This window comes from Phaethon aethereus (assembly GCF_964289735.1).
Source record: "Phaethon aethereus genome assembly, chromosome: 1".
NCBI lineage: Eukaryota > Metazoa > Chordata > Aves > Phaethontiformes > Phaethontidae > Phaethon > Phaethon aethereus.
Window position 1 is genome coordinate 55,390,582 of NC_138575.1, and position 27,950 is coordinate 55,418,531.

The 27,950-nt window shown below is 41.3% G+C and overlaps 1 protein-coding gene across 1 annotated transcript; it reads right to left on the reverse strand.

Moving 5' to 3' along the window:
- Window positions 1–27,923, reverse strand: AGBL3 (AGBL carboxypeptidase 3; the record flags this gene model as incomplete). The annotated part of the gene is given in 17 exon segments (XM_082013860.1): window positions 1–494; window positions 645–693; window positions 4,827–4,884; window positions 6,104–6,172; window positions 10,296–10,362; window positions 11,495–11,574; window positions 11,735–11,832; window positions 12,350–12,476; window positions 13,588–13,750; window positions 15,298–16,077; window positions 16,607–16,745; window positions 20,525–20,632; window positions 22,805–22,987; window positions 24,248–24,320; window positions 25,562–25,614; window positions 25,617–25,692; window positions 27,840–27,923. Coding segments are annotated over 17 exon segments (2,241 nt in total). The 3' UTR covers window positions 1–460.
- Between the last annotated feature and the right edge of the window lie 27 nt (window positions 27,924–27,950).

Here is a 27,950-nt window from a genome sequence, read left to right on the forward strand (position 1 = left end):
ACCAGTGTTACGGCCACAGGGCCTTGCATGCCCATAACAGCGTACAAACCTTCATTGTTCATCACCAAAGCACCAGAAACTAGAATTGAAGGGAATGCACTAGCAATGAGCTATGCACCAGCACCATGACAATACTGTAATTTTAAGATATCCAACCTTTCTAAACTAGTAAATATCTTGTTTGGACTGTCTGTGCCACCTAGTCCAGCTTGGTCTTTATTTTCTCACCCCTGCCCTGTTTCTTAGTAGCTGCATGGCCCTATCTTCTCCTTCCTTCCTAAGGCAGCAGCAATCATCCCTTCCTCCAGAAAACCACCAGATCAGCGCCCATGCGCCGGTGAGTCCAGCAAAGCTGGCAAAAGGAGCTTCAGCTATGTGCTGAAAGAAGGGGTCAGGTGCTCCAAATGAGATAGAGGAAAGAGGATTCTCTGCTTCTCTAATATCACCTTCCACTGCAGTCTCAACCATGGGATGAAGTGGCCAAGGACAGCTGTCTAGTTTATGAACGAAAAACAATGAAGCACAATGTCAGAGTAGCATAAAAAGGAGGAGAGTGGATTTGTAGAGAAATCAGCCTGGGATCATTCTCTCACTCCTGTTTTGTAAAAAATTCTATGAACCTGTAAAATATAATAGTATCCTACCTGAAATCCTCTCCTACTTGTTTGGCAGAGGCTATAATTGGCAATTTTACTGTGAAAAGCAGAAAAAAGAAAAATATTGAAAGTGCCTATCAGATCTCTTAAAAAAAAAATGAACACAATAAAACATCCAAATTTTGCCAGTTCAGACTCCGTAACTGGCTGAGGCTGATACAGTTGCTTACTCTAACACTACTTACTGTAACTTACTTAACTCTACTTACTTAAGTAGAGTTACAGTAAGTAGAGTTACAATAAGCAGACATCACTGGGCATCAAGCCATTTACTCAGATGACTAATTGTGGGGATCAAGACTTTCTTCATATTGAGCAGATTCCAACTCACATGCCCACCTCCCCTCCTTCATCTATTGCCTAATAAAGGCAATATTTTGGGAAAAAGATACTCTAGGTAGCTCCCACTGAAACTGTTCCACTATGCATAGAACTGTAAATCAGGAAGTGAAGGTGCCAAAGGCAACACGATTATTTTGTTTTGGTAAGCATGCAGCTCTGTTGAAGAACATGTCAGTCCTAGTGTCTGCTCCAAGGAAAGCAAGTATTTGACGTTCAAATGACACTGGACTAGAGTCATAACAGACATCTCCAGAGCATGACTACTATGTTGAGCCCCACCGGTCAGCTGCTAGTGCTCACTGCAGGGTGGCTGGCTGTGTAAGAACAAGGTGCCCCGGGCGTGAGCAGTGCCAGCCCCCAGGGAAGGTAGAAGTTAAGTAGTGTGGCAGCCTCCAGAGTGGTGATGCCACTGCATTCAGGCAGCAGCTGAACACAGGTCCAGTGCAGGTGAGATGAAAGTATCCGAGTGACAGAAACCTTCAGGCTAGAAATTGTTTCCCCTCAGGTACACATACACATCCTGCTGATAAGACATCTCTGGAAGAGCAGTAGGAGGGAGAAAAAGAGGATATAAAGTGTTTTACAGGGTGTGGGACAGTATTCAAGCCCAGATCTGAAAAACACAGTAACAAAATACGAAGAGCAAGGATTTTTTTTTCCCGTTCCTCTAAGCAAGGTCAATCCCAGGAAAGCCTAGAAGAATGTGCCGTTACATTTTTACCCTTGGGTATGGTACACCATAGCTATGAACGAACAGCTGCAGCTGGGGAAGAAAGTGCTTTAAAGTCACCCAAGATTGCAAAAACGTTTAAAAAATCATTCTTTATTAATCTTCTCTTTTGCAGGCAAGCCCTGATCAATCCTAACACTTAAACATACTTAACTGTACCACACTTAGACTGTACTTAACTGGACTGCCTGTCCCACAGAGGCCAATTACAGCTGTAATGATTTGTGCCCAGACTTAGAGGCTGGGAGAGGGGGAGTCACTTTTAACTTCATCTTTCCCTCTATACTGCAGGTGGCTCATATATCTTCTGTCTCAACACATGGATCCCCACGGACATTGGCTGCTGTGACCGGCAAGGCCCTGGCACTAACGGCAAGCAAAGAACACATCTCCTCAAGTGAAAAAATCACTCCTGCAGCCTAAGCCCCTGGCCTGTCTCTCAACATGATGTGGCCCAGCAGAGGCAGCTTACCAGCCAGCTGTGGACCAGGTTAACTGCAACTGGCTTTAATACCTCACCTGTAGGGTATGGTGAGGCAGGAGCTACTGGGTAAGGTCCATGATCAAAGGGTGAGATGAACCAGGTCTGACAGTCTATGGGAAGCCATGACTGTTGGACATAAATAATATTTACAATGTTTTGAAGCTCCTTTTATTCTAAAGGAAGAGGTGCTTTACAGTGTTGATATAGAATTTCATTAATAATGTTTAACCCACCTGGGCAAAATAAAGTAGGGAAGGCAAAACACAGGAACTCCTTCCAATCACATTTACATAGATTTAAAAAATACATTAAGAACACAGGATCCCCTAAGTCAATGAATCCAGTCCTCTCCTACCACTCCTACAAACCCTTTCACAAACCAAATATTCATCTGTTAGTTTTCTAGCTACCATGCTACTTTGTTTTATTTTTTTCTGGTTAAGTTCTCCAAGACAAAAACAAAGTAATCATAAGGTAGAATAGCTCTGGGTGTATGTCTGAGAACAAGAAGACAGGAATTCAGAACCAAGCACCAAATCATTACTAAACCAAACTGCTACAACATGACATTGTTAGATTTTCAGCACCCAAGGTGTGCAAATCACGTGAATAAGGATCATCCTGAGAATAAATTCCAGTACCCTTAATGTAGGTAGAAAATAAGTAATATGTTCTCACATTCCTGTTTAACTGATCTGTGATAACTCCCTATGAATCTATAAAACTCACAGATAAAAACACAGATAATGATTACTTCAATATTTCTCATTCAGTCCTCACTGAGGAATTCTAGATCTCTGCTCATGACAATAATGGCTGAAGTACTGTTCTGTGTAATTTGCTGACATGGCATCTGGAAAAGATTTTAAAGCTCTCATATCAATGAGAAGAATCTTTTTTTTTTCTTTTTGTAATTCTCAGAATATTTCATGAGGCTTGTTTAACTGTGTAGGAAAGTCAGACCTGAAGAGAAATGTACTATAGCCTTTGCAAAATTTTGCCAATAATAAAAGCTGTAAGAATCTAAGAAAAGTGACACAATGCTGTAATTAACACTGCTCAGAGGTATTTATTGGAATAAAGAAAAATTATAATAATGGCTAAAATCAACGAATGTTGACTGTGAATGCTGACTGAATGGCTCTTTGGGATGAGGACAGAGCTTTCTATTCAGGACATTTCTGCTTTGCTACTTTCTTTATAGATTGACTTGTTGATTTTGTATACTTGATAGTGGGCTGTTTCATGTCTTTCTGGGTATCTGTGAAGCCACAAAGTTTGTCACTAAGCATTACAAATTCCATTGCTTTACAGTATTCTGTCCACAGCAGCATTTTCTATTAAAACTCTACTAAAAATTCTACCAAACCCTATCCTTAAACTCCTGGATTGAATAAACTATACATTCCTGTAAGAAGCGTATTCTGTTCTAATGTGAAACATTAAAATTATAAGTTTATGAAAACCAGATTTTTAAGGCCTGCAAGAACCACAGATCATTTCGTAATTCATTTCGCCTATCATGAAAAATAGGCTAGCAATTTCATTCACTTTTCTGTGAACCCTGTTGTAGGCTGTGTGTTTTGACTCAAGCAAGACAGAGAAACCACTACATCTCCTGGAGTTTGCACTAATAGGCGTCCTGACTCCCTGCCAAAACATGCAGCTCTTAACTTCTAATGCAAATTTGTCCGTTATCAATTGCAGTCACAGCGTCTCATGCTTTCTTTTCCATGGACTGAGGCTACCTCTGCTACTTTCAGCTACTCTACTGAAGAACATCCTTATATTTTAAGAGACAATTTTCATCCCGTAAAGTCTCATTTCATCATAAAGTGGCTGAACTCTCTTAAGTGTCACAACAAAAGGTTGTCTCCAGTTCTTACGTAATTTAAGGGGTTTTCTTTTGCATTCTTTTTAAAAATATTCTTTAAAACGATGATGACACCAGAAGCAAAGTAATTAAGTATTAGTCTCAGAGAAGTTCTACACAGAAGTCAAAACGGCTTTTCCCTCCTCCTATTTTCACATAGGCAAAACCTGTATTTGTCTTTATGGCACAGTATGAAGAAAATTCATGTTGAGCTACTTGTTCACTTTGACACCTAAATCTTTCCCAGATTTCCTTGTGCTTGCAGTGACACAAGTCCTCCAGTTCTGTTTCCCTAGCCTACACATTTGCTTCTTTCATTTTGTCTGTACTGGAACCAAAAAGTTCTGGTTGATCTCAACTTTCCATAGGATTTGGGCTGCCTTGTTTGACTTCAATTAATGTTTTCTCTTCTAGTCTCTCTGGACCAAATGAGCACATTATTACAAATGCGTGTACCCTAGCCAATAAGAACAAATATTTTTTCACCTCTCTGGAATTTGCCTTGGATTCAGTTTTTCTCCAGTGAGACCATTCCCAATCAGTAAAGCAGAGTGTAATAATGAGATGAAGGCAGTTAAACTAAAGAAAAACGAGCTCTTCCAAATGCTGAGACTGAGTGAAATCCCAGTCAAAGAAGTCTGTACTTATCTCTTTGGGACATACTCTTTACTGAGGTTTGAGATTATACAAATGAAATGGCTTCTTGGGATTTTAAGAATTAAACAAAGATATAATGTTTACCTTTTTTCACTTGGTCAACTACCTGAAATATCTTATGTTGAGTTTCAATGCCTTGAGTCTGTGAAACAGAATAGAAACACAAATTAATTATTAATATTATAAGGTTCCAAAAGATTGAATAACAAAATGGTATTATCATCTTTATGATCAAGCACTTCATGGCTTGTTCAAGGAGTGTACACTATGTTAGGACAGGGGAAGCTTGGTAAGAGTTCGATAACTAGTGGGAAAGCAGTTAACATGTGAAGATCAGGCTTTTTTATCTTTCTTTTTTTTTCTTTTTCTCCTTCTTTTTCTTTTTCTCTTTCCTTTTCTTTCTTTTTTAAGTAGAAGGCAAGCTAAGCATGCAGTATGTGGCCTGATTTTCAAAAGCTCAGAAAACTCAGTGACTTGTGTTCACTTTGCAAGCTGTTGGGTGCCCAGCATTATTAAAAATATTTAAGTTAAATTCCTCTTTACGAAAGTAGGAACATAACATTAAACTTCACTGTTTTCATCTAGGATTTTTAAGTGTTTGTCAACTACAATGAGGCCCACATTTGCTAAATAGTTATGTAGGACTCTGAACAGCAATAATGGAGAAGTGATGTTTTTAAAAAAGATTAGATCTTATACCAACTATTCTGGCAATGACCTTTTAATAAACTTAATCCCATGGTAGTTGCTAGGCCAGCTAATGCTGAGTACCAAATCACACACTCTGAATGGTAGGAAAGGGCATGGCGCTTCTTTACAAATATTGCCAGCACAAGTATTTCAGAACTGGGGCTTGGTAATGATCCTAGAGTTAATTAAAAAATTTACTGCCTGTTTTCCTAGAATGTCTTGTGACCTTTCCCTCTCTCTTCTCTTCACAGCACACTACTGTACTGGAAAACACAACAGAAAACATTTTAATGGACTCGGCAAAAATCTTTTTCAATGAAACTGGAAGTGAACCCGGTTCTGCTGAGGGAATGAGGTGTTAGTAGTTTTGGATACTGAGGAAGAGCTGGTATAATCTCCAGCTCCAAGGCATATTCCTTGCGAGAAAGACCTGAATGTATGTATTCATGAGACATAATATTACCATTTTTCCCTGTCCCAGACTTTTTGATGTTGATATCTCATTCATAGATGAGATAGATAGACAATAAAAAGCAATGGGCATTCTAGGTCAGCAGCTTTTGGTGACAAGATTGTTTGGCTAAAGTTATAGTAGTTGAATTAAGTTGTCATACATGTCTGTGGTCAGAAAAAGAGCACAACATATTTCTACCAGAATGAAAAATACTCACATTTTTGCTTTCATGACTTTTGTCCTTAACAGTGCTGTGAATACATTCTCCTGATGTTTTGGGTTTTTTCTGCACAGAAAATAGTATGTAACCATTTCGATTCATGAGGGAATATTATAGTTACAAAGAAAAAAAAAAGAGTTGTAAATAAACACGATAATCACAATGCCAGAAGGAATGCATGCAAGCAAGCTGCTCCAGAATTCCTTAGGCTGTTCTGCTCAGCAAATATTTATGAACCTGGACACAAACATATCATATTGACAAGGGACCTCACTTCCTACTCAATTTGGCTTGTTTATTTTTAGTCTGGGAACCTGGAAAGCCAGGCTTTCTCAGTAGTATTAATTGTCACTGCTCTGTTTTTCTGATATTGGGGTTTCTGAAAAGAAAGCTTGGCATAAAATGCAAAAACCTTGTGAAGCATTGGTCTATTGAACCAATTAAAGCATTAATAAAGCAAATAGCATTATAATGTATATACATAAAAAAAGTATTACCTATCAAAATATTAATGTGACTTCTTCTTTCCAAATGACAGTTTACTTTCTCTAGGCAACAATAATAGTGCTCCTATTTTACATTTGAGGGCCATATAGTTTCCTACGCTGGATGTCATCAGCAAAGTGTTATTGAGGGCTATGTACAGCTCCAGCATGAATTTCTGTCAAAAAATCTACTGTACCTGTGATATTCCTTGCTATTCACCTTTTTCAAATGCCTTTAAGAACTTCCATCAAGAACAACAACAGAAATTTTGGTAAGTCTTTTGATCTAATAATCTCAATTAGTCACTGACGTAGATCCACATGGGAAAATGTGCATAATCGTGAAAAGAACAAAAGAAAGAAACTTCTTGCAGGAATTGTGATGTACTGTTCTTTCAAACTCATTTGATAAACCGTTTTTACTTTCTTTACATAGTAACAGTTTCACTTTGATGTGTTTTACTCCTAGTATACATCCAGCAAAAGCACTTTAACTCACTGCATGAAAGATGCCTGAATGCAATTCATACAATTTCATTGCACAAAAGACATCTTTGCCTGTGTTTCAGCACAGAAATTACAGAAGAGTACCTAATGAAGCTCCACTTAACAAATAGTTTTGCAATGTGTACTGGTGTTTATAGGTATTGGCAGGCATATCCTCACAGAATCACACTCTTACATGGCCAAAGCCATGTTCAGTCCTGAACATACTCATCCTCTCCTAAGACAGGCACGTGATGGGATGGGCTCTGTAACCAGAGGGATCTCTGCTAGAAAAGCCTCCTCTTTACTGTGTATTAAATTCGTGATCATTTCTAAGGTGCAGTCACTTTTGAAATAGAGAGATTTGAGTAGTCACTTAAAGCTGTAGTTTCATAGACCACTGAGATCTCCAAGAGCTTCCTGCTACTAAAGGAGAAAGTCGCTTTTCTTTTGTCCTTGGTCCTGCATCCCTCACTCCAAACTCTGCCACTTTGGTCCCTGCTCCTAGCTAGTGTTTTCCTCCATCCCTTAAACTGGCTGTGATGCTCAAAAAAAATCCTGTGTGAGCTGATTTAATTAATTAACTCAGCAGAAAACCATCTCATTCTTTTTGCTGGGTTTGTTTCCTATCAGATTACTGTGTTAAACCAGGTCACAGCAGGGACTGAACATCACAGGAATATAAATGGAAGGAATACTCAGCAAGGAATGTGTCAGGAGGAGACAAGGGAGGACAGAAAGTGGTTGTTAAATGGCTCATCAAATTGTGGGAAAAGTCTGTCCGGGATGAGGAATATGCTAATCCATTATTTAGTACAGATGCCAAAGTAATTAAGCTTTAACAAATGCTCTTGTGTGGATTCTGTATGGCTCTTCTCAAGTGTTCCTAGGAAGGCATCCTTGCCCTTTGTTCTTGGATGTTTCTTCTGTGTAAATTACCAAGCAAGTCTACCAGGTTTAAAGACTAAACTAAATGGATGAGAAACAATACCCCAACTTTCTACAGTGGATTTCTGTGTTCGTCTGGACTTTGGTTATCTAAAGCAGTGTTACACCCCTTCAGTTCTTTTTCTGAGTTTGAAAGTCCCCTGAAATCACAATTATCCAACAGGGTTCCACATCTCCCATGTCATCTGGATAAATGTCATTATAGGGCCTTTAATCCCAATCCCTGGGATGAATACCATGCACAGGTGTTTTGCAATAAACAGTTATGAATGAGAGTTATGTGGCAGCCTGCTCAATCTACAGCTTAGTCACAGACATCAGGCGAACCCGCCTGCCTTGCTTGTATGTACCATTTATAGACCACAAGGAAATAGTGCTTATGTATACAAGAAAAAAATGGAATCAATCCCACTGACTGGCATGGCGAGTGTTTCGACACAAACACGGCTCTTTTTAGCAAATGAAGTGGAAAGGCCCAGAGTTTTAGCCAAATTCTTCTCAAGTTGCCAGTCCTCACAGCTGCCAGCCCCATGCCACACCCTCATGCACAGGCATACTGCCAGCCAGACGAGAGGAGGTGAGGCAAGAAAGCATGAAGGGTTGAGAAGTACTAAAGGGCCCAGGATACTTGGTGTTAAGCAGCAAATGCTGGTAACTTTAGAGTGCATTTACCATTTTCATTCTAAAGTTTTCATGAGGGTTTTTTTTTTTAAATCCAGCACTGGGAAATGTGCCCATGTGGATTCATCATTCACATATGCATAAACTCAATCCCAAAGGTAGTGCTGTAAGAACAAACATGACAGAGGTCCCATGCAAAACAGACTTTTCAACCAATTCACTACAGCTGACCTTCTGTAACTAATACAGTCCTGGAAATATCATGGCATCAGTGGTGGAAATTCCTGCTTGGTTCTTTAGCACTGAACAGAATATGGGAAGAAATTTCAAGCTGTGGATAAACATTAAAAGTCAACACCACCCTCACAGCCCTTCCATGAGAAATTACTACCCCCCTAGGTGGGCTGGGTAAGTGGAAAGTCTGTCTAGACTTCACCTTCCTTAAGCACAAAAGCCACTAGCTTTGCTTAAACTGTGGATGACAGTGGGACTAAGTGGAACTGTTGGATTTTGCACAAACATGTGTTCTGCATAGAAATTCTCCAGGGACAAATGCCTCCAGGGAGGGGTAGAGCACATAAAAGGATCCGTGGCAGCTTCCCTCACCAAAAGTACGCCCACCAGAGCTTATCCAACTATATCATGTTTCAAACCATCATCTCTGATAAAGCTCCAAATCATGCAATTTGTCAACCAGCCCCATCATCTGAAATGTCTATCTGCATGTTTTGCAAGCCCCATCATCTGAAATGTCTATCTGCATGTTTTGCAAAGCGTTACAAGGGTCACTTCAGTTTTACACACTCTAGTACACAGTCTTGGTACTAGTTTTTTACTGTTGTTTATTTACTATATTTATGTCACAAACAGGAAGCAACAATTTACAGGAACTATTATTGTTGGCTAAAATTCATCCGCAACTTTCTAAAAGTAAGACACTCATAAAAGTTTGTTTTGCTTATCTAGGGGAAACATCTTGAGTAATATTATGGTAATCACAGGCACCAAAGAAATAAACACCAAGTAAACAAGGACAAAATCCCATGTTTCAACCCGTTCTTTTCAGCAAAATGAGGAAATACAGGTTTCAGGAAAATAAAATGTCTTATTACTCTCCAGTGAAAGCCCTTTGTTAAATCTGGGGCTACATTTGTCTATGAAATTAGAAGTAGGCAATGGGGTAGTCTCATGCTGACAGCACTTATGACCAGCATGATGACTTGCCTGCATGTGTGAGAGAACACAAATCCTGAATGCTCTGAACTGGGTATCTGAAAGTATGGCTGACACTAGTGTACATGGGCATGATACTTCCTGTGTTTAAAGCTAGTGCCCTCCTCCTCCTCTCCTGACCCTATGTCTCCTTACTCAGCTATACTGCAGCACCTGACAGGTAAAAAGCCACCTTCTTTTGGAACTAAAACACCACCTTCTGGACAATCTGCATTAAGCTATAGGGAAAATTAATACTATTGCTCTGCACTGTTGAAGTCAACTGTATCTCTATAGACTATTGATTTGTAAATTACTATTCTGACTGACTTAATCCTAAGGCTCTTCAAAACAGAGCCTGTTAAACTCTAGATCACTAGATTCTTTACCAGTGGCATTCAGGACAGAAAAGTAGACAAGAAAAAGTCATAGTATACCTTGGTACCTAGTTTTAGCTGGTGTGCAGCAAGATCACAGGAGTCTGAGCTGTCAGAAGTTTGGCTGCTGTGAAAGACGAACATTGTTTTGTTTAATTTCCAAATTTGGTGATTGCAAACAGTATTTTGCAGCATTCATTCCAGCCATTAGCAGGTGTTTTCTGCAGTATCCCTAGCTGTAGAGATGTAAATGTGTTTTCCCCATGCCTGTCTTCCAGATCCACATTTTAATTTTATAGACCTACAGCTACATGCAAAAAGTGGGCATGATCATCTTGGAGAAAGCTTGGGTATTGAAAGAGATATGATCTATTCAGATGGCATCTCCTGCTTCTACCTAGGTTTCTTTTAGTTCTGCTTCACACACCTTCCCCCTCCCCTTCTAAATCCTCTCACAGAACACCATCCTCTTTGTTCCCAGCAAGCCTTCTCCTAGTCCTCTGATGATACATTAAGATTTTGTGTCTATTTCCTTGCAGTTCAGCACCAGTTGTGAAGCTCAGCTCTTGATTTCTATACTCTGGGCACCTAAAGTTTGATAAGATAGATCCAACCTATTAATGTTTCCTCAAAAAAGAAATCTACAAAAGTTTTATTGCCTAATAAATGACCATAGGGCCACAGCTGTTGACACATAAATGCCCACCTCTCACACACTACCTGCACAACTGATCTTGCAGTCACTCACAGTCAGCACTGGCACAGGAGGAGCAGATCATGTTTAATAGGTGTATTTTTTGGTCAACATACAGATTCTTGCACCACTATCAATTACCCTGAACTTAACTCCTTTGGCTAAATGGAATCAGACTAGCATCTTCCATGATTAATGAAATTAGGTTTACACAAAACCAAAAAAATATACCTTATATTGTGGCTAGTTTGCTCTGAAAAACGTAAGGCTGAAAAAAAGCATATTGATATAAGTGATGCAACAGACCAAGCTCTGTACCAACACAGTTTCATTTCTCCTCAGGAAGGCCACCTGGGGTAGATAGAGAGCTCTACTTCCAATGAACTGGCTATTAAGGTTTGGATATAAAATTTGTATGCAATCTTTTAAGGAGTGCTAAATTAAGCAGTTTAAGACAATTAAAAGTCTAATTTTAGTAACATTTCTAACATTTACTTCTGGCACTCTTTATGAGGTGCTGAGAACATATAATAAATTGTGGCATATCTGAATAGTTCTAAGTTACCTGGAATCCCAGTCTAACACATCAGAATTCAGGGCCTTGGAGTTCACCCTGGCTTGCTGTTTCACTACTTTCTCGTGTTCCTTCAGGCACAGATAATAATAAGAAACACCACAAATTCATTTACTGCTTAAAGAAAGCCATTATCAAATTTATAATTGCTATAACCCTATAAAGCATTACGTTTTGTCACAGTAGGATGAACCAAGGCAGGAGAAAAGGCCTAGGGGGGACTTTCCTTACCTCCTTGTTATGAATACAGTAGTTCAAGAGAGCATCACAGAAATGTTGTCCTATTGACTCCAAGTCTTTCATATCAAAATGGGTGCTTCGTCTGCAGCCTGCAGCATCAACAGAAGCAAGACAGAAATGAAAACGTCAGTCACCCTGCTGACTGCTAGGTATCTGTGATATTTCAGGATGGTGGCTGACTGCAAACTCACAGATCTTTCACTGACAGATGCTAGACAGTTCTATGACTGCCTGAGTTTTATATAGATGGTATTACAGATCACTATTCTGTCTATATGAACAAATCTATCTACTCAGAGGCGATTAACTATAATGCATAGTTAACTGATTCCCTATAAAAAAATTTCCTAAAACTGCAACTGGCTTTAGTTACTGCCATCCACTGACGTTATTGTTTCATGATACACATGCAATAATGCTAGCAGTAGCCTGAAAGGTTGTTAGTTGAATGCCCTAGTTTTAGTATTTTTTCCAACTCTTATCTTAAATCATCAGACAGAACGCCAACAAGGGGATAGTAGATCAAGCTACCATTCTCCATGAAAAACCAAAAGTAAAGGTCTTGTTTAATGATTCCTACTAAATAGCTTCAGGGAATTGTCTCACCCAACTTAGTCCCACAGATAGAGACTTCCAAAGTGTAGCTGTTGTTGATGCCCATCTTCCACATTACCACTCGGCCGGTGCCTTCTTTGCTCTTTCGTACTCTGAAACGGCAGTCTGTGAACGAGAACTTAAAAGGACAGGTAGAGCATTAGCTTTTTAAGTAAATAGGCAGATGCAATAATTTCATTTTAACCTTGCAAGTTTTTTTAAATCTTATCCACCAGGGAAACAATCACGAGTTTTCACTCTACCTTCCTTGAACATTGCACAACATAGCTTAGAGCATACTGTTATTACTGGTATAATGGAGATGTAGGTGAAATAACAGCCCTTTGATTAAATGTTTATTTTACTTCAAGCATTTCTGTGACTTCTGCAAATAATTTTTATGTGGCTGTACTTATTGTTTCTAAATGATCCTATATAGACAGCTGACCAGCTGAGTTACCACAAATCTTGTTATATACCAACATGCATATTTACTAAAAAGTTGGAATAGTTCTCTCATGAGTTGAGAGACCAACAGTTTGATGTAACCAATCTGGAGCTCACAACCACTTCATTACTGATATCTGAGGAAAACAGCATTAGCTGCAAGAATGTAATGACATCTAGTAGGTTCGTTTGTGTGTCGTTTTATTCCTGAGCCTTTGCAACCTTTCTGGTTCAAAAGAAGCTTACTGTAGTCAGAGTTTGCTGGAAAATTATGTATTTTAAAAGTGGTCATTTCCTATTAAACATTTATTTTTTCCTAACTAAAATATCTTACACTAACATGGTGATTTTGGCACAATTTTCAACAGAAAATTTTCAGAAAGATCCAACCTGGAGAAACATTTTTCTTCTTTCATTTCCTATTTGCTCACTTGTTTGTTTTTAATTTTACAATGTATTTTAAAGCTGCATTTAATATACGAATACACAATATTTAATGTTAGTTTTTCACATTGTTACAACAATGTTACTTTGATACTCTCTTTTTTTCATTCTTTAAAAAAAAAACCTTTTAAAAATGCTAACTTTATGTCTCAATTCACCATGATACATTTAGGAGTCCCGGAACTTCAAGGGAGTGAAAATTTCATATTCCTACCATTTCTAGCTTTAGCCAATTGAAGATTATTTTACTGGGTGAAGTGTGGTCTTTCAGTGAATGTGATGCCTTAACAAAAAATTAGGGATCCCAGATGGTGCTTGAATTTTTATGTGAGTAAGTTTCTAGCCAGACATTTACTTACCTTATCTGGGCAGGTCTTGCTCAGCAAGAGTGGGAAGACACGTGGATGCATGCATGGTGCTTTTGCTTGCTGCTTTCTCTCACAACCGTAGATGAAGACATTTTGTTTCCTGTTGTGACCATGGATGTCACAATATAGAAAAACATCACGTTCCTTCATCACTCTGTAATATGGGATAATATTGAATACTTTATTAAAAGTGGTTTTTTTCCTCTACCTCAGAAACTAGTCTGAGCTAATACGTTACACTGAAGCTCATGTAAAAGCAAGAAATCAATATAAGTTTCATATTCTGAACTCTAAGTTAAACCTTTAGTGTGCTAGATTAGAGCCAAGCTGCTCAGTTCCCTCCAGAATAAAACACTTCTTACTGCCCAAAAATAAGGTATATGTGCCTCTGTCTGTTCTCTCAGGCTCAGTCATATACACCCAGCTCTGTAGATGTGTACATGAGCATGTTGTACAGATGAAACCAGCTATTCTTATCTGCTGCTCTTTCACTGTGGTACATGTGTTGAATAATACATGCTGTACAATTATGAGACTCAAGCATAAATGGCAGTGAATATTCTTTCCTTTATCAAACTGGAGACATCAATTTTTATGATGGGCCAAAATTCTGCAAAGTATTATTGCTTAACTAACTTTTTAAAGAAAATTTGCAGGTAGACACATCGAGGTTTAGCAACCCACACCCCCAATGCCCAATTCATGTCAAAGCAGAGCTCTACAGGGAAGATGTGATGGCACCACAGCATGACACCAAGGGCTTTACTCTGGACAGGAGTTGGAAATCCATGGTGGAACTAAGAAGGATGCAGTAATAAACATATCTGTCTCAGCTGACAATGGCTGAATATGAGGCTGAAGGTCAGTAGCACTTCAGCAGACATAATTAACTACAAGGCACTCACAAGTGCAGGCTGTCTGCATCTAGTAAGACAGAGAAAGGAATTCTCATGGAAAAGAAAGACAGGCGCAGTGCTCATCCCCTGCAAGCTAGGGTTCTACATGCCAAAACATTAATTTGAAAGAACACAGATCTTATTTAAAACAGGCTGTAACCTGATGAAAAACATTAAATGTACAAATTTTGACATTGCCTTTCTGCACAAGAGTCTTGTTTGTATTAATTTGTTAGAGAAGTTAAACCAGTGGGATTTAGTTTACTAGCTGAAAGTTTAGTTTAGTACCCGAAGGTTTAGTTTTATAACTAGAGTATCAATGTCTCTGTGACTGGAAGCCTGCATAAGAAATCAAACATATTTGTAGCAAAACATACAGCAAACTTGGCAATCTTTGCTGTCAAATGGACATCTGGGATCTATTCTGAACCTAACTTCATTCTGGGATGTGGCTGTATGCCAGAAAAGAACAAAATGAATGAAAGGAAGAATTTGATAAGTAGATTTTGGCAGAGGATAGTGGGGAGAAATATGCTGAAAAAATTTTGACAGGAACTCTTTTACTTTGGAGATATAACTTATTACCAGGAATGGAGAAAGGATACTGAAGGAAAAATTTCACAATACTGAAGAAAAAAATAACCCACTCTGAAATGCAACTGAACATACATAAAACAGTAAGAAAGCCTTGGGTACAAGGCAAAGATGTAAACAATACAAAAACAATAAGGGACATAGAGAAGTCACACAAACAGACAGTGGAAAGGAAAATGATCTATTCTAAAGGGAAAGAAAATGAGGTTACCTTTTGATCATGTTTCGGGTATACCAGATGGAAGGATAAAATTTCTTCACATTAGATCTGTATTTGCGGTTCAAGTCCTGGCCTGTTAAAGAGCAGCGGTGATTTCCCACAATCACACCATCTGGATTCAACATTGGTACCACTTTGAAGACAAAATTGTCCCGCAGGAGTTGAGCTTTGCCTGAATCACCAAGAATGTAATCCAGAAAGCCCTTCATTATCCAAGAACTGTTAGTTTCTCCTGGATGCACCCTTGCAGTTAGTATCACAGCCTTCCTCTTGGTGCCCTTGTTGCTTTCAGAGGGATTGGTGATAGTTAAAACATACACTAAGTTTCCTGCCAGTGAATGGCACAAGATGTGAATCTTGCAGAATTTGGACTTCACCGGATCTTTAGAGATGGCCACCAGGTACTCCTGCAGGTTGGAGTAGGTATAAGGATAGCAATGGGCAAAGTAGCAGGTGTCTCGGTCATGAGGGAACTGGAACGTCCAAGTGAGTGAGAAAAACTGACGTCCACCTTGGCCCGCATTGTTTTTGTAATACTTGATTTCATTTCCAGTCCTTCGCCAGCCAACCTTGTGCTTCTTAGCATCGGCTTCTGAGTACAACAGTGGCCGCAAGCCATGTTTATATAAGCTGTTATGCTTGGTAAAGTTTACAATAGTGAAGCGATACGGCATCCCTGCCTGCGTATTGCTTACTTGGAAGTAGTACCACTGCGTGTGTCTGCTTGTGTAGAGGTCAGTGCGCAGGGTCAGCTGGTACTCAAATTCATTGCTGGTAGGCAGAAAGAAGACAAAGAGTTGTGATGCTGGGTAGCACTGTAGTATGATGCAGTGTCAAATAATGCAGACTGTCATGAAAAAGCACCCCACAGCGATTCAGGCGCAGATCTGATTTACACTTTCATAAATCAAAGTCTCTGCAGCTGCCAGGAAAAGATGCCTAATCATACTGAGTGTGTCAATAATATAACTGCTGTCTTCATTAGGACTTTTAATAGTAACTAGGTCTTCTAAAAATGTTCTCTACTCTCTGCTTTAAAAGGAGGTGCTTAAGAAAAGGCGTTCAGTTTGTGTGGGTGATTATCACCTATAGAAAATGTTCAATGCCCTGGAATGGCTATCAGACCATTTCATGTGAAGGTTACCTGAAACTACTTTTGAAGCTTATTCAAGTAATGTAAAAGAAGTTACAAATCCAGAGTAACACAGCCTGCTCAGAAACTGATAGCATGCTGCTGCTGCTAGTAACAGCACTGATAATAACACCATCTTAATAAAAGAAAAAAAGATTAGAAACTTACACTTTGACCACCTTCTGTAAATTCCCACTCTCAAAGCGTGCTTCGAAGATCAGTGTGTTGTCCTCTTTCTGATGGAGGATCTGCTTCAGGGGGCAGAGACTGCTCACTCGGGAATACGTAAAGCAGGAGTGTTTGTTAGCTAGGGGAAGGAGCAGAACAATGTCCTTCATTTCAGTCTGAGTCATTCTAGGGAATACCTGCATCCTTCTGCAAATTCCTTCTAGAAACAGACAACAGCATGGAATTGAACTTCAAAGCATATGTAAGGTATGCATAAAAGAAACTATACGAAAATTTTGCTGCCCATTCCCACTTAACCGTATGGATTTCAGCCAGCCTAAGATCTGACTTTGTCTTGGAGGCCCTTGTGTCTTTCTGCACGAGCAAAGGACAATTCATACTCTGTACTTAGGCAAAGCAACTAAGTTAGGTGGAAAGACTCTAGGACTCAGGTCCCCTAGGTCTTTTCACCATTCAAATGGACGACTTCTCTACTTAGAAATCATGTGTAGCTGACAACTCTTGCCATCAGTTCGTTTTTAAATCTCTGTACTCAATTATTCTAGTCTAGAAGTAAAAAAGATGATGCCCAGAACCAACAGCAATCATTTCTATATTGCAAGTGATGTTTTCACATCACATTTAGCATGCATTTTGAGCCCATAGCTCCCTTTGCTCTATTCTGCTACTTTTTCCTCAGATGAGAGGCTCACAGAGGCATAAGTGCAATTTTTCCTACCATCTTCATTACCATAGTTCATTAAAGACCAGAACTTCTAGATTTGGCATCAGCAAGAATTTTCTTTTTTTGGCTGGGAAGTTGTTTTGGTTCCAGAATATTCCGGGCATAATTTTAACGGTCAAGGATCCTCCCTTTACAGAACCACGGCAAGAATTATTTTTAACATTTATTTGCTTTCTCTGTATTGGTGTCAATATGGTGGCAAAGGCATGGAAAACAGGGGTAATCAAAACTTCCTGTCACCTCCAAACTGTACCCACAAAATAAAGAGAGAGGATGCCTCTTTTTGCCAAAAGCCGGGAGCCCAGAGGTCCTGCTGCAGAGTCAGTTGCCATGCTGGCAACTCCAGCCGACCTCAGCAGCATGAGCTGCACTCTGACGCGTGGGTTAGGGCCAGCTCAGGGAGAAGGAGGACAGGTGAAAACTGCAGGTATTCCAGGTCAAAACTACGTTCTGTGAGACAGTGGGTTTCACACTGCCGGTATTGAACTGGCTGTCTTATCTGCCAGAATTGATGTACCCCACTACATAACTTTCTAACTAGCAAAATGAAGGATTTGTACTGGTGGCCGGACACCGATCGCCAAGCTGTTGCATTCTCAGCTCCTGTATTTTTGCTCCTATATCCTTACTGCTGGATCCTCCTGAGGAAAAACTGCCTCCTTACCCTGCTGCCAATGAGGGGGACTGATGCGGTACCACAGCAGCACCTGTTCAGATCAGAGTCTGCCCTTGGTTGACTGGGGCTGTGTGAGAAATTTATCCTGCAGCAGTCTGTCTTATTCTCTCCTATGGCATTATTAAGGCTCTGACAGTACTACTGGAAGTTATGTAAAGCCAAGATTCTTATAATTCGTTTTTTCATTCCTTGAATCCCTGTTGCCATATGCAAAAGATGCCATATTCAGTGTATTGTTCTTCATGATTGAAGTTACTACAGACCCATAGGGTTTTCATTAAAGAAGGGCTTTGCTAGCTGGGATACCCACTCAAATAATTACTTTCTATTTAGCTGAAATTCCATTCAGTTTCTCTACCCTTTCGTTCCTCTTCATGCTCTTCCTTAACATTAAAGAAGAAAAACGTTTCACTAGTTAATCCAGTAAAACTGTTTCTGCAAACATCTGTATCAGTCAAATGCTATAGAATGAAATGCATGAATAAAATCTGAGATCTCTATCATGATATTTTCATGTTTCTGCACAGGAGTCACCACTGGATTGCATTTTTCTCTCCCAAATCAGATTTTACGAGGGCCCATAGGAACTCAGCAGCAGATAGCTCCCAGACAGGCAGTAACTCACAGCTCCTGCTGAATTCAAATTCAAATCCATCAGGAATCAGGAGAGTGCCGCTGCTGTCTCCCGCAGGATGCGATGGCTCGTTACATGCCAGTCAAAGTCTGTGGCACTCAGATCATAAATTTGCGTAAGTGCAGATGCCTATCCTACCCTACAGAGCTTCTTTGCAGGGAGGATTTTAGGGTTTCAAAAATTATATTTATTTCTATATAACTTAGATGGAAAAGCTAGCAAGCTGGAGGTTTCTGTCCCAGGAACAGAAAGGAGAAGATAAACTCCATGGGGCTCCAAAGTTCTCCTCCTCCCACCTGCTCCTGTCCCCTAGCTGGCCGCCATGCCCAGCAGCCCAGTTCGCACAAGGAGTCTACTCTCCCAGATGCCAGCGGGGAAGAGGAAGGAAAGGTTCCAGGGCTCTGGAGTTCTCTGCAGGTTCTGCTACCAGACAAACTCAAGGCTAGGAGGCAAAGAGGCATACTCAAGGCAGTCAACATGCAATTACAGTCACTGTAGTCAACAAACACTATTACTATCCATATGTTTAGATACAGAGTCTTCACAGTAAACACTCATATTGTGCTGCAGCTTGATGTTTGCTAGCCTAGGAATTGCTAACTGCCTGCACATCATTCCTCAGGAAGAGGAGAGAGAATTGGCCATGCTTAAAGGCAGCAATTTCCACCTCCTTTGTTGGAAAGTTTCATTAACGAAGTCTGAGAACCATGATACCAAAATACACACTTTGCTGGAGAGTTGTACAGGCTGAAGTAAGAACTTCCAGTCACCTGTGCATGAAGTTCAAGTCAGTAATAAAGGATATGGAAAGTCGGATTTTTAAAGAACAGCAACTAAAAGAACATAACAGAAATCACTGTCCTTGTTTTCAAAAAGGCGGGGAACTGGCATTCAGTGTGTTCCTCCACATCTTATCCCTTGCAATAAATTAGCAGGTCCACTTGCAGAGGACAGAAGTTCCTTCCTGGTCACACAGCAGTTACCGGTTTTCTTGGCCACCAAATGCAGCAACCTACTAGTGACAGGTAATACACCCATACTGCAGAAGTAGCTAATTTCTAAAAAAACGTGATGTCAAAGAGTACCAGTGCTTTTCAGTATATCACAAGCTTCTCCCAACTGTGTTAACCTCAAGAAGGATGACAGCTCCCTTTCAGTTTTGTGCTTCTGAAATTTTGTGGCCACATCTAGTTATCCTAGGATTGCAAAATTATTATCATCCTTTCTTATCTATGTAGAAGTAGCCCAGAACCAAAATCAATAACTGCCAGAAGTTCCAAGTTCATCCAAGGCAACTGGATCAACTTAGCAAACACAAGAAAGAATAAATAACTCCGATCATCAACTGGTGATGGTGAAATAAGGCAACTAACTCCCTTTAATTCTGTCCAATTAAACCTGGCCAGACTTAGGAACCTGTAATCAAGCACTGATCCAATCTGGCCAGATTTTGTTTATAAGTCTTGGCAAAACCACTGTGGCAAACAGGATAACAAAATATTCTTCTGACACAGACTTCAGTGTTGGTCTGGCAGTTACACAGCTCTTTTTCACTGTCTTTTGGCTGTTAAGTTATCGTTCTCTACTCATATTTTCACAACAAACTCATTTTAGGCTGGTTCACACTGTTATTCACTGAGAACAATGGTTTGAGCTGAGCTGGACTTCTGAGATATGACAAGACAGCTGTGTAACTAATTTCCTTCCCTATCTATAGGAAATAGTTTATTCCCAAGTGCTTTAATATAACAACAGAAAATCATATTGATTTAATCAGGCTTTGAATTAGGTTCTTTAAGGACATCAAAGCAGGTGCTTCATCTGCCTACAGCTGACAAGCGAGAATTCTCAAGGTGTTCCCACCTTCTTCGCCTAGATAAATCACAGTGCCTTTGTCAGGAGTTTGGTATGGCGGCATCACCTCCAAACCTGCTGGAGTGTACAATGGCTCAGGAGTAGTGGGTATCCAATCTGAAAAAGAAGAGACATACAGAAGGCGTACAAACAGAAAGATTGTATTAGAGTCTTCATAATATGAAGGACACGTTGAAAAGCAGTTCATCCTGTTTATGCACATAAACAAATAGGGAAGCCCCCTTTTGAATTTTTTGGATTTGTGAACAAATCTTCACTATAACTCTAAATAAAAATACATATCCATCTGTGCACGGACTAACTTTTGCTGTGGAAACTTCCCTCTGTTCCCTGTACAGCTTTCTTACCACCAGTGAGGATGGCAATAGTGAACATGAGACAGCATTGGTACCATTAGAAAAACAGATGCTCCAACTACAGAGTGAAGTTCTTGGTTGCTGACCACACAGACCTTGCATGGCTATAATGCAGTGTCTCCACGTAACTCATGACATCTGCTGGGCATGTCAAAGATGAGTTGAACACCGATTCATTCTGACAGTAGGCCTTTCCTTACTGTAATACTCACAGCAATCCTATCCTACTCCATTCAAGATACTGGGATCTGTTTTCAAAGGTAAGAGAATAAGGACATAGATGGCTCAGTCCCACCTCTAAGCATTTCTGATTTCTACTAATGACTTCCAAATTGCAATTGCTGTATCTATAAAGCACAGGGACTGTTCAAGTCTTCACCATCTTGTAACAGGTTTGCAGTATGACTTTTGTACAGGCTGCATAAAAGCAGTTATTAGTTGACATTCATATTTAACCATATAGCCCTGAAATACAGTACTGCCATTGATAGTAACAGGACATAAGATTTATACTGAATTTGTAAGACCTCAGGACTGAGGCCTGTCAGGTTTGCTGTCTGAACGTTTTTTTACCTGCCTGCAGCTTTGTTTCACTTCACTTATCTGTGACAGCAATTTCCCTAATTGACCAGGTATGTACGGCTAATTTGTTTTACTTTTGTTTATCTTTGTGCGGTACAACCATAGGCTTATACGGACAGCAATAACAAGAAGGTGTTCTGTGTACAAATGCAGACCTAGAGCTTAATGAACTCCTTTTAGGGGTAACAAAGAGAACATGGAAATAATACCTAACATATATAAAGAACACCATATATGGTGAATTCAGAAGTAACATGGAGCTGCAAACTAATGAAGAAAGAGAAAGGTGTAAGAGTGAGCTAGCAAACATGTGAAAATGACCCCAGAGTTATTTGGATCCTAGAGTGAGGAAGAAGAAATCATCAATACAAACATTGCATTTCTCCCAGCAAAGGACTCCAGAGGCTGACAATTCGCAACAAACAACCCCTCCCCTCCACCAGAACGAAACATCTACAATGAAACCACTGACCTTAAGGCCTAGAGGAGCAGTGGAAGGGGAAGACAGGAGAAGGGTGTAAGAGAATCAGATGTATGATAATTTTAACTGATTATTTTTTCTTTTTCTGTAGCAACTAGATCTGGACTAAAGATTTGCCTTTCAAGATTGGCCTAGAAGGCCAATAGCACCCTGGCTCGTATCAGAAATAGTGTGGCCAGCAGAGGACTAGGAAGGTGATTATCCCCTGTACTCAGCACTGGTGAGGCCACACCTCAAATACTGTGTTCAGTTTGGGGCCCCTCACTACAAGATGTTGAGGTGCTGGAGCGCATCCAAAGAGGAGCAACTGAGCTGGTGAAGGGTCCAGAGAACAAGTGCTATGAGGAGCCTCTCAGGGAACTGGTCTTGTTTAGCCTGGAGAAAAGGAGGCTGAGACCTTATTGATCTTTACAACTGCCTGAAAGGAGGTTGTAGCAGAGTTGGGTGTGGGTTTCTTTTTCCCAAGTAGCAACTGATAGGACAAGAGGAAACGGCCTCAAGTTGCGCCAGGGGAGATTTAGATTGGATATTGGGAAAAATTTCTTCACTGAAAGGGTTATCAAGCACTGGAACAGGCTGCCCAGTGCAGTGCTTTGAGTCACCATCTCTGGAGGTATTTAGAAGACGTGCAGACATGGCGCTTAGGGACATGGTTGAGGGGTGGACTTGGTAATGTTACCTTTAGGGTTGGACTCGATGATGTCAAGGGGCTTTTCCAACCTAAATGATTCTATGATTCTGTGATTGTATTTCACTTACACTAACAATAAATTCTTGGCTTTATTTATATAAAAGTTGTGCTTCCTCTTTGCCCACACACCAGATTTTGAGCATAACACAGTAACTTACCAATGTGCTCAATCCTGTCCCGTATGACTTCACATTGGTGTGGCCAGTACACCAGGAAAAACTGACTGGCAGGAAACAAGTCATCCGGATTCTGAGACTCCTGAGGATGGGGTACCACTGCCTCCGAGTCAGATAATAACAGACTCTGTTTTGCCCTTGGAAATGGATGAGCACAAGTGGAATCTAGAAGAAAGCGAAAGAGCCCTCACATCAGTCTTTCTTGCTCTTCCAAGTGGAAACAGGCTGTGGAGATTATCTATGTGAAATTAACACAATTAAGCATGGCACAATAAAATTATATCCTACTGAAATGTAAATTCAATGCTCCATCCTATAAATCACACTGAATTTAAAAGTAGCTTTGAATGAACAGTTAATTCATTAAACCACAAAGCACATTGAGTATTGAACTGCAGCAGGGAATAGCTTATTCGGGTTCCTATAGAAAATGTTGTCACTTTTTATTATTACTGCTTTTATTACTAGTGTGTTATGGTAAGGCCTGCAATCTCAATGCCCGAGTCAAAATCTGTACCATGCAAGAATATACAAATAACAAACAAAGCTTATTTGTACAAAACTTATCACACAGAGTGTATGCAACAAGATAGTACTGGCTAGCATGACAGGAGAGATAACAATCTAATGCTATCAAGAATTTTGTAAAGCAACAGAGACATTTGGAGGAGATGGGGGGAGTGCTTCCTTGTCAGCAAGGAATTTTCTTCAAAGTTATGAGAAGACACTTGAATGAAAACATGACAGGCAGAGAAAAGGCTTTGAAAAAATCTAATAATTAGATGATGGGGACTGCTGGTACTGTGCACTGACCACAACACTGCCCAGAGTTAATTACTTGTCTTTGCCATAGATATGAAAAGATCCCCTTTCAAAGCATTCCCTGTCCTTCCTACTATCTGCTTAGAGCAGGCCAAAAGACAGGCGTTTGGTTTCATGGGAAATTTTTTTGTATTTGCTCTGATTCAGATACCAGCACCTGACAGACTTATTTTACCAGAAAAAAATTCTAATCAGCTTTAGACTTGGTTTCTAGATCTACTTCTCCTCACAACAAACAAAATAACATACTAAGCAAAAGCACCTCACCCAAAGGATCTGGTTTCAAGTGTAGATGACATCATATGTGAAAAGTAAATGAATTAAAAACAAAACTGCTGAACCCATTTTTAAACTCTAGTGGATACCTAACTCTAATGGATACCTGCATACTGTAATCCCAAATCAGTAACTGGTCATCAAGGGCATGCTGCAAGATGGGACTGAGATAACTAGTCACCTAGGTCAAGAACCATAAAGTGTGACTACATGTACCTCCAATTTTGTTTAGAGCTTGACAGTTATGTGAGCACTAATATCTTCCCCTTTCTTCCACCCTATGGTCTTACACGGAAAATTTAGAGAAATAATTGAAAGGGTCCTAACCTGTAAGAACAGCACACTGCTGACTGTCTTCTGTCACAAATGAGTTAGGGGGGGTCTTCATCCTAAATTCATCCTAAAAAAATAATTAAAATACTAAAATAAAATTGAAAGTTCACAGTAGAACAGCTTGCTCTTGTTTATTTTGAGAGAGAAGAGCTGCCTCTGTTTTGGTTTACTTATGGCCTGAGCAAGAATTTGACCAAATTGGTCATGTACTCTTGTCATTACTCCTGGTCACTGCTCAAAGATGTGCTTTTACTTGTGCTCTTTTGTTTCCCCAGTGCCTCTCTTGTACCGTCCTAGTACTCCTACTGTTGTGTGAAAAGCTAGAGCAGAAAACTGATATAAGAAAAAAATGTTTGGTTTTCAGCTGCATTAATTAGCCTTCTGATCCCATTCATCAAACAAGCCTACTGATGTAAGAGCAGAAGAGGCGATGGAAATGAACCGTTAGTACAGCCCTTCTGGTGGCAGCCCAGATATATGTGTCACAATTATCCCAAAGCAATAAGGACTAGGGCAGTGAGGTGAAGAACTTGATACTGGGGAATTGAGGTGTAACACTTGGTAAAAATTAAAAAAGCACCACTCTGCAGCCAAAGTGCACATGGGCCACGAAAAGCAACCATCTACCCTGGATTAAATTTGAAGCATGCTGGCAAGGCAGCACTGAGAGAACAGTGCTTGTCCCTGTCACTGTGCTTAACATAGAGCATTTATTTCCTGGGTTTTCAATCTATTTCCCTTTAATTAACAGCATATTCAATTAAAGTCTGAATTTCCTTCCTGAAAGACAAAAAACATTGATAACATCAAATGCATTTCACAGCTGGTAAAAATACTCTCAGCTTTATTTTCTGCTCCTATTTACATTCACCACATTTGCAAATATAATACAGGGCTTCTAAAAATCTGCTAGTCCAGCAGCTGATCAGGAGCTTGATTATTACAGGTTAAGAACTGAAAACAGTTCACAAAGCAAAGCACAGGTAAAATCATGATGCAGAGGAAGCAGGGAATTTTACTTTGCCCAGTAACGAAGGGCCGTACTGCTCTCAATTGCATGGATAGTGCTAGGGAAGCGCTCCCGAGACAGGGATTTGGGTAGTGCGGTATTACAGCAAGCCCCAAAACTCTAGTTTATGGACGAGCGTGCTCCGCGATGCATTTCGGGTGCCTGTAGAAACGTTGTTACTGGGGCTGCTTACTGGTTTTCTTACGAAAATAAGAAGCAGTTGCTCCTAATGAATTACAGCTGATCTCCCCATGACCTGGGACCACCGCAAACGGGGAGCTGGCACCGAGGGGACTTACTGAGCTGCCCTCCTCTCTGACGGCGACACTCTCCCCGTCCCGTCCCGTCCCGTCCCGCTGTCCGCCGCCGAGTGGCCCGGGCGGCGGGACAGGGCATCCCGGCGAGGCGGCAGTACCGCCGTGATCCCGGGCTCCGAGGGGCCGTGGCCCCCCCGCCATCAACGGCAAACGCCCGCCGTCCCCGAGCGGGAAAGCCCCTCGCCCCCAACGGCTGCAACTCTCGCGAGAGGCCGTTGCGGGCCCTGCCCGCGGGCGTTCGGCGGGGGAAGCGTGGCCCTGGCGGCGGGTGGCGGGGCGTCCTCCGGGCCGGAGGCCGGGGGGAGCGCCTCGGCCTTGGGCGCAGTGCCCGGGGCCCTGTGTCGGCCCCGGTCGCTGGCCGGCTGGGCAGCAGGGGCCGAGGCGCAGAACCGTGCCGCAGTGTCCGCGCTTAGCAAGCGCAGGATGGGGGTACAGCAGTCCGGAAGGGGCCTGAGGTTTAGCGGGGCAGAAGCTGTGCTGCAGCTTCCCCGCGCCTTCTGGTGCCTCTGCTGGCTTGGGCCGTGCGGGGAGAACAGGCATTGCCCTTCTGCTACATGTAAACCTTTGTCCGTTCAGTCGGGGAATGCAAGCAGCATAAAACGTTGCAATAAAGTAAATGCAGTGTTTACAAATCCTATGCATTTACATCAACAAGGAAACACCTCCTGTCCGAATTCCTATTAACTGCAGAACCTACAACCTGGCCCACAAAAGAGCGGCCATTCCTGGTTAATGCTCATCCTCCGGTAGAGTTGCACAGGAGCACACCCCAATGTTGGCTCGTCGCAGTCCGTACTGCAGTAAGATGGCAGTCAGCCAGTTGCTAGGCTGGCTTAGACCTCCCAAGTGTCCCTCAGTGCCGGGCGGGACCAAAGGCACCCACAATTTGACTTCAGAAAGTGCAAACGTCTGGCAGGTTGGCCAGGTTGCTGCACGCCTGTGCAGGGCTTGGTGAGTGTGCACGCTGAGCTGATGCTGCAGGTGTTGGGCTTCCCGTCTGCCCATGCCGCGCGCATGCTTGTGCTTGCACGGCGCGTCTCATGCTGCCCGGTCATCCTGTGCAGTAAGTCCGGACTCTCCTGGAAACCTCATAGGCACGTGTCTCTCTGCCTGGGAAATCCGGGCAGAAATTGGGAAGCCAACATCTGCTGAATTGCTACGATCTACTTGCTGAACTCAAGCAACAGCCTGTGATTTGATTTAATTTGACCCCTGCCCACACCTACTTCAAAATTTTGAAGTACAGTTTAAGGAGGCATAAGCAGGCTGCTCGGATGGGTTACACATGGACGATGACCTGACAGACACACGAGGGGATACATCTACTTTGGACTCTCTGTGCCTGAGAGAGAGGAGGAGACATTTCCCATTCTTCCCATTCTTCTTGTAGAATACTATAGGTGCCTTCTGTAGAGTTTTACTAGCCCTTTCATGGACCAAAGGTGTTCTGCTCAGTAATCTGTTTTCTAGTTGCTTGTAACATTCTGGCAATTACCCTATCACTTCAGTCTCATGGCTACAATAATTTCACATCATTACTTTTGTCTAAAATAGTAGAAGGGGATGTAGGAGGTTGCACTGAGCTTAGGTGTCATTGCCAGTGTCACAGTAGTGCTTGCGAACACCACAACTCACATGTAGTGTGAATCCTTCTTCCCTGGCATTGTCTCTAAGTGGAGGCTGCCCTCTTAATTTCTAGCTTCCTTGCAATAGTTCTTCACCCTTCTAGTGCCTGGATGGCTGACTCCCAAAAGAGCTAGCTTCCAGGGCAGTGCCTCTGCACAAGGCCTGGAGAAGTGTCCAGAGTCCAGAGCCTGGGCAGAGACCACCCAGGACCCGGAGGAGGAAGGGTTGACCTCTTTGCCCACCTGTGACAGTTTTGTTTCAGAGTCCTGCAGCTCACTTGCTGGTGCCAGCCCCAGCTCGTGATGACCAGCCTGGGGTCAGTGCAGTGGTTGACCATCCCTGGCTGAGGGGATCAGAGAGTGAAGAGTAGTAGACCTATGCACTGAATTCCTAAGGTGATGTCAGTGGCTGAAGAGAGGCATGAAGGGGAATTTATAAATTACAGTTATTTCCCCGAAAGGGGAATTTAGACAGGAGCTCAGGAAAAACTGTAATGTTGGAGGTCACAGTCACCTAAGCAAACTAGGTGGACTCCCTCAGCTTCCTCTGCTGTCCATGAAGCCAGGTTTTCCCAAAGAATAATCCAGAACACTACATTTTGGATCTGCTTGGATTTGCCCTCTGGAAGACCTACTTTTCCTCCATCAGTTATAGAGGGGCTGGTGAAGGGCTCCTTGGCTAAAATAGGAGTCCAGATTGCTTGAATGTGAATATCCATCCCCAGGATTTCTGGGAATGATGGGCA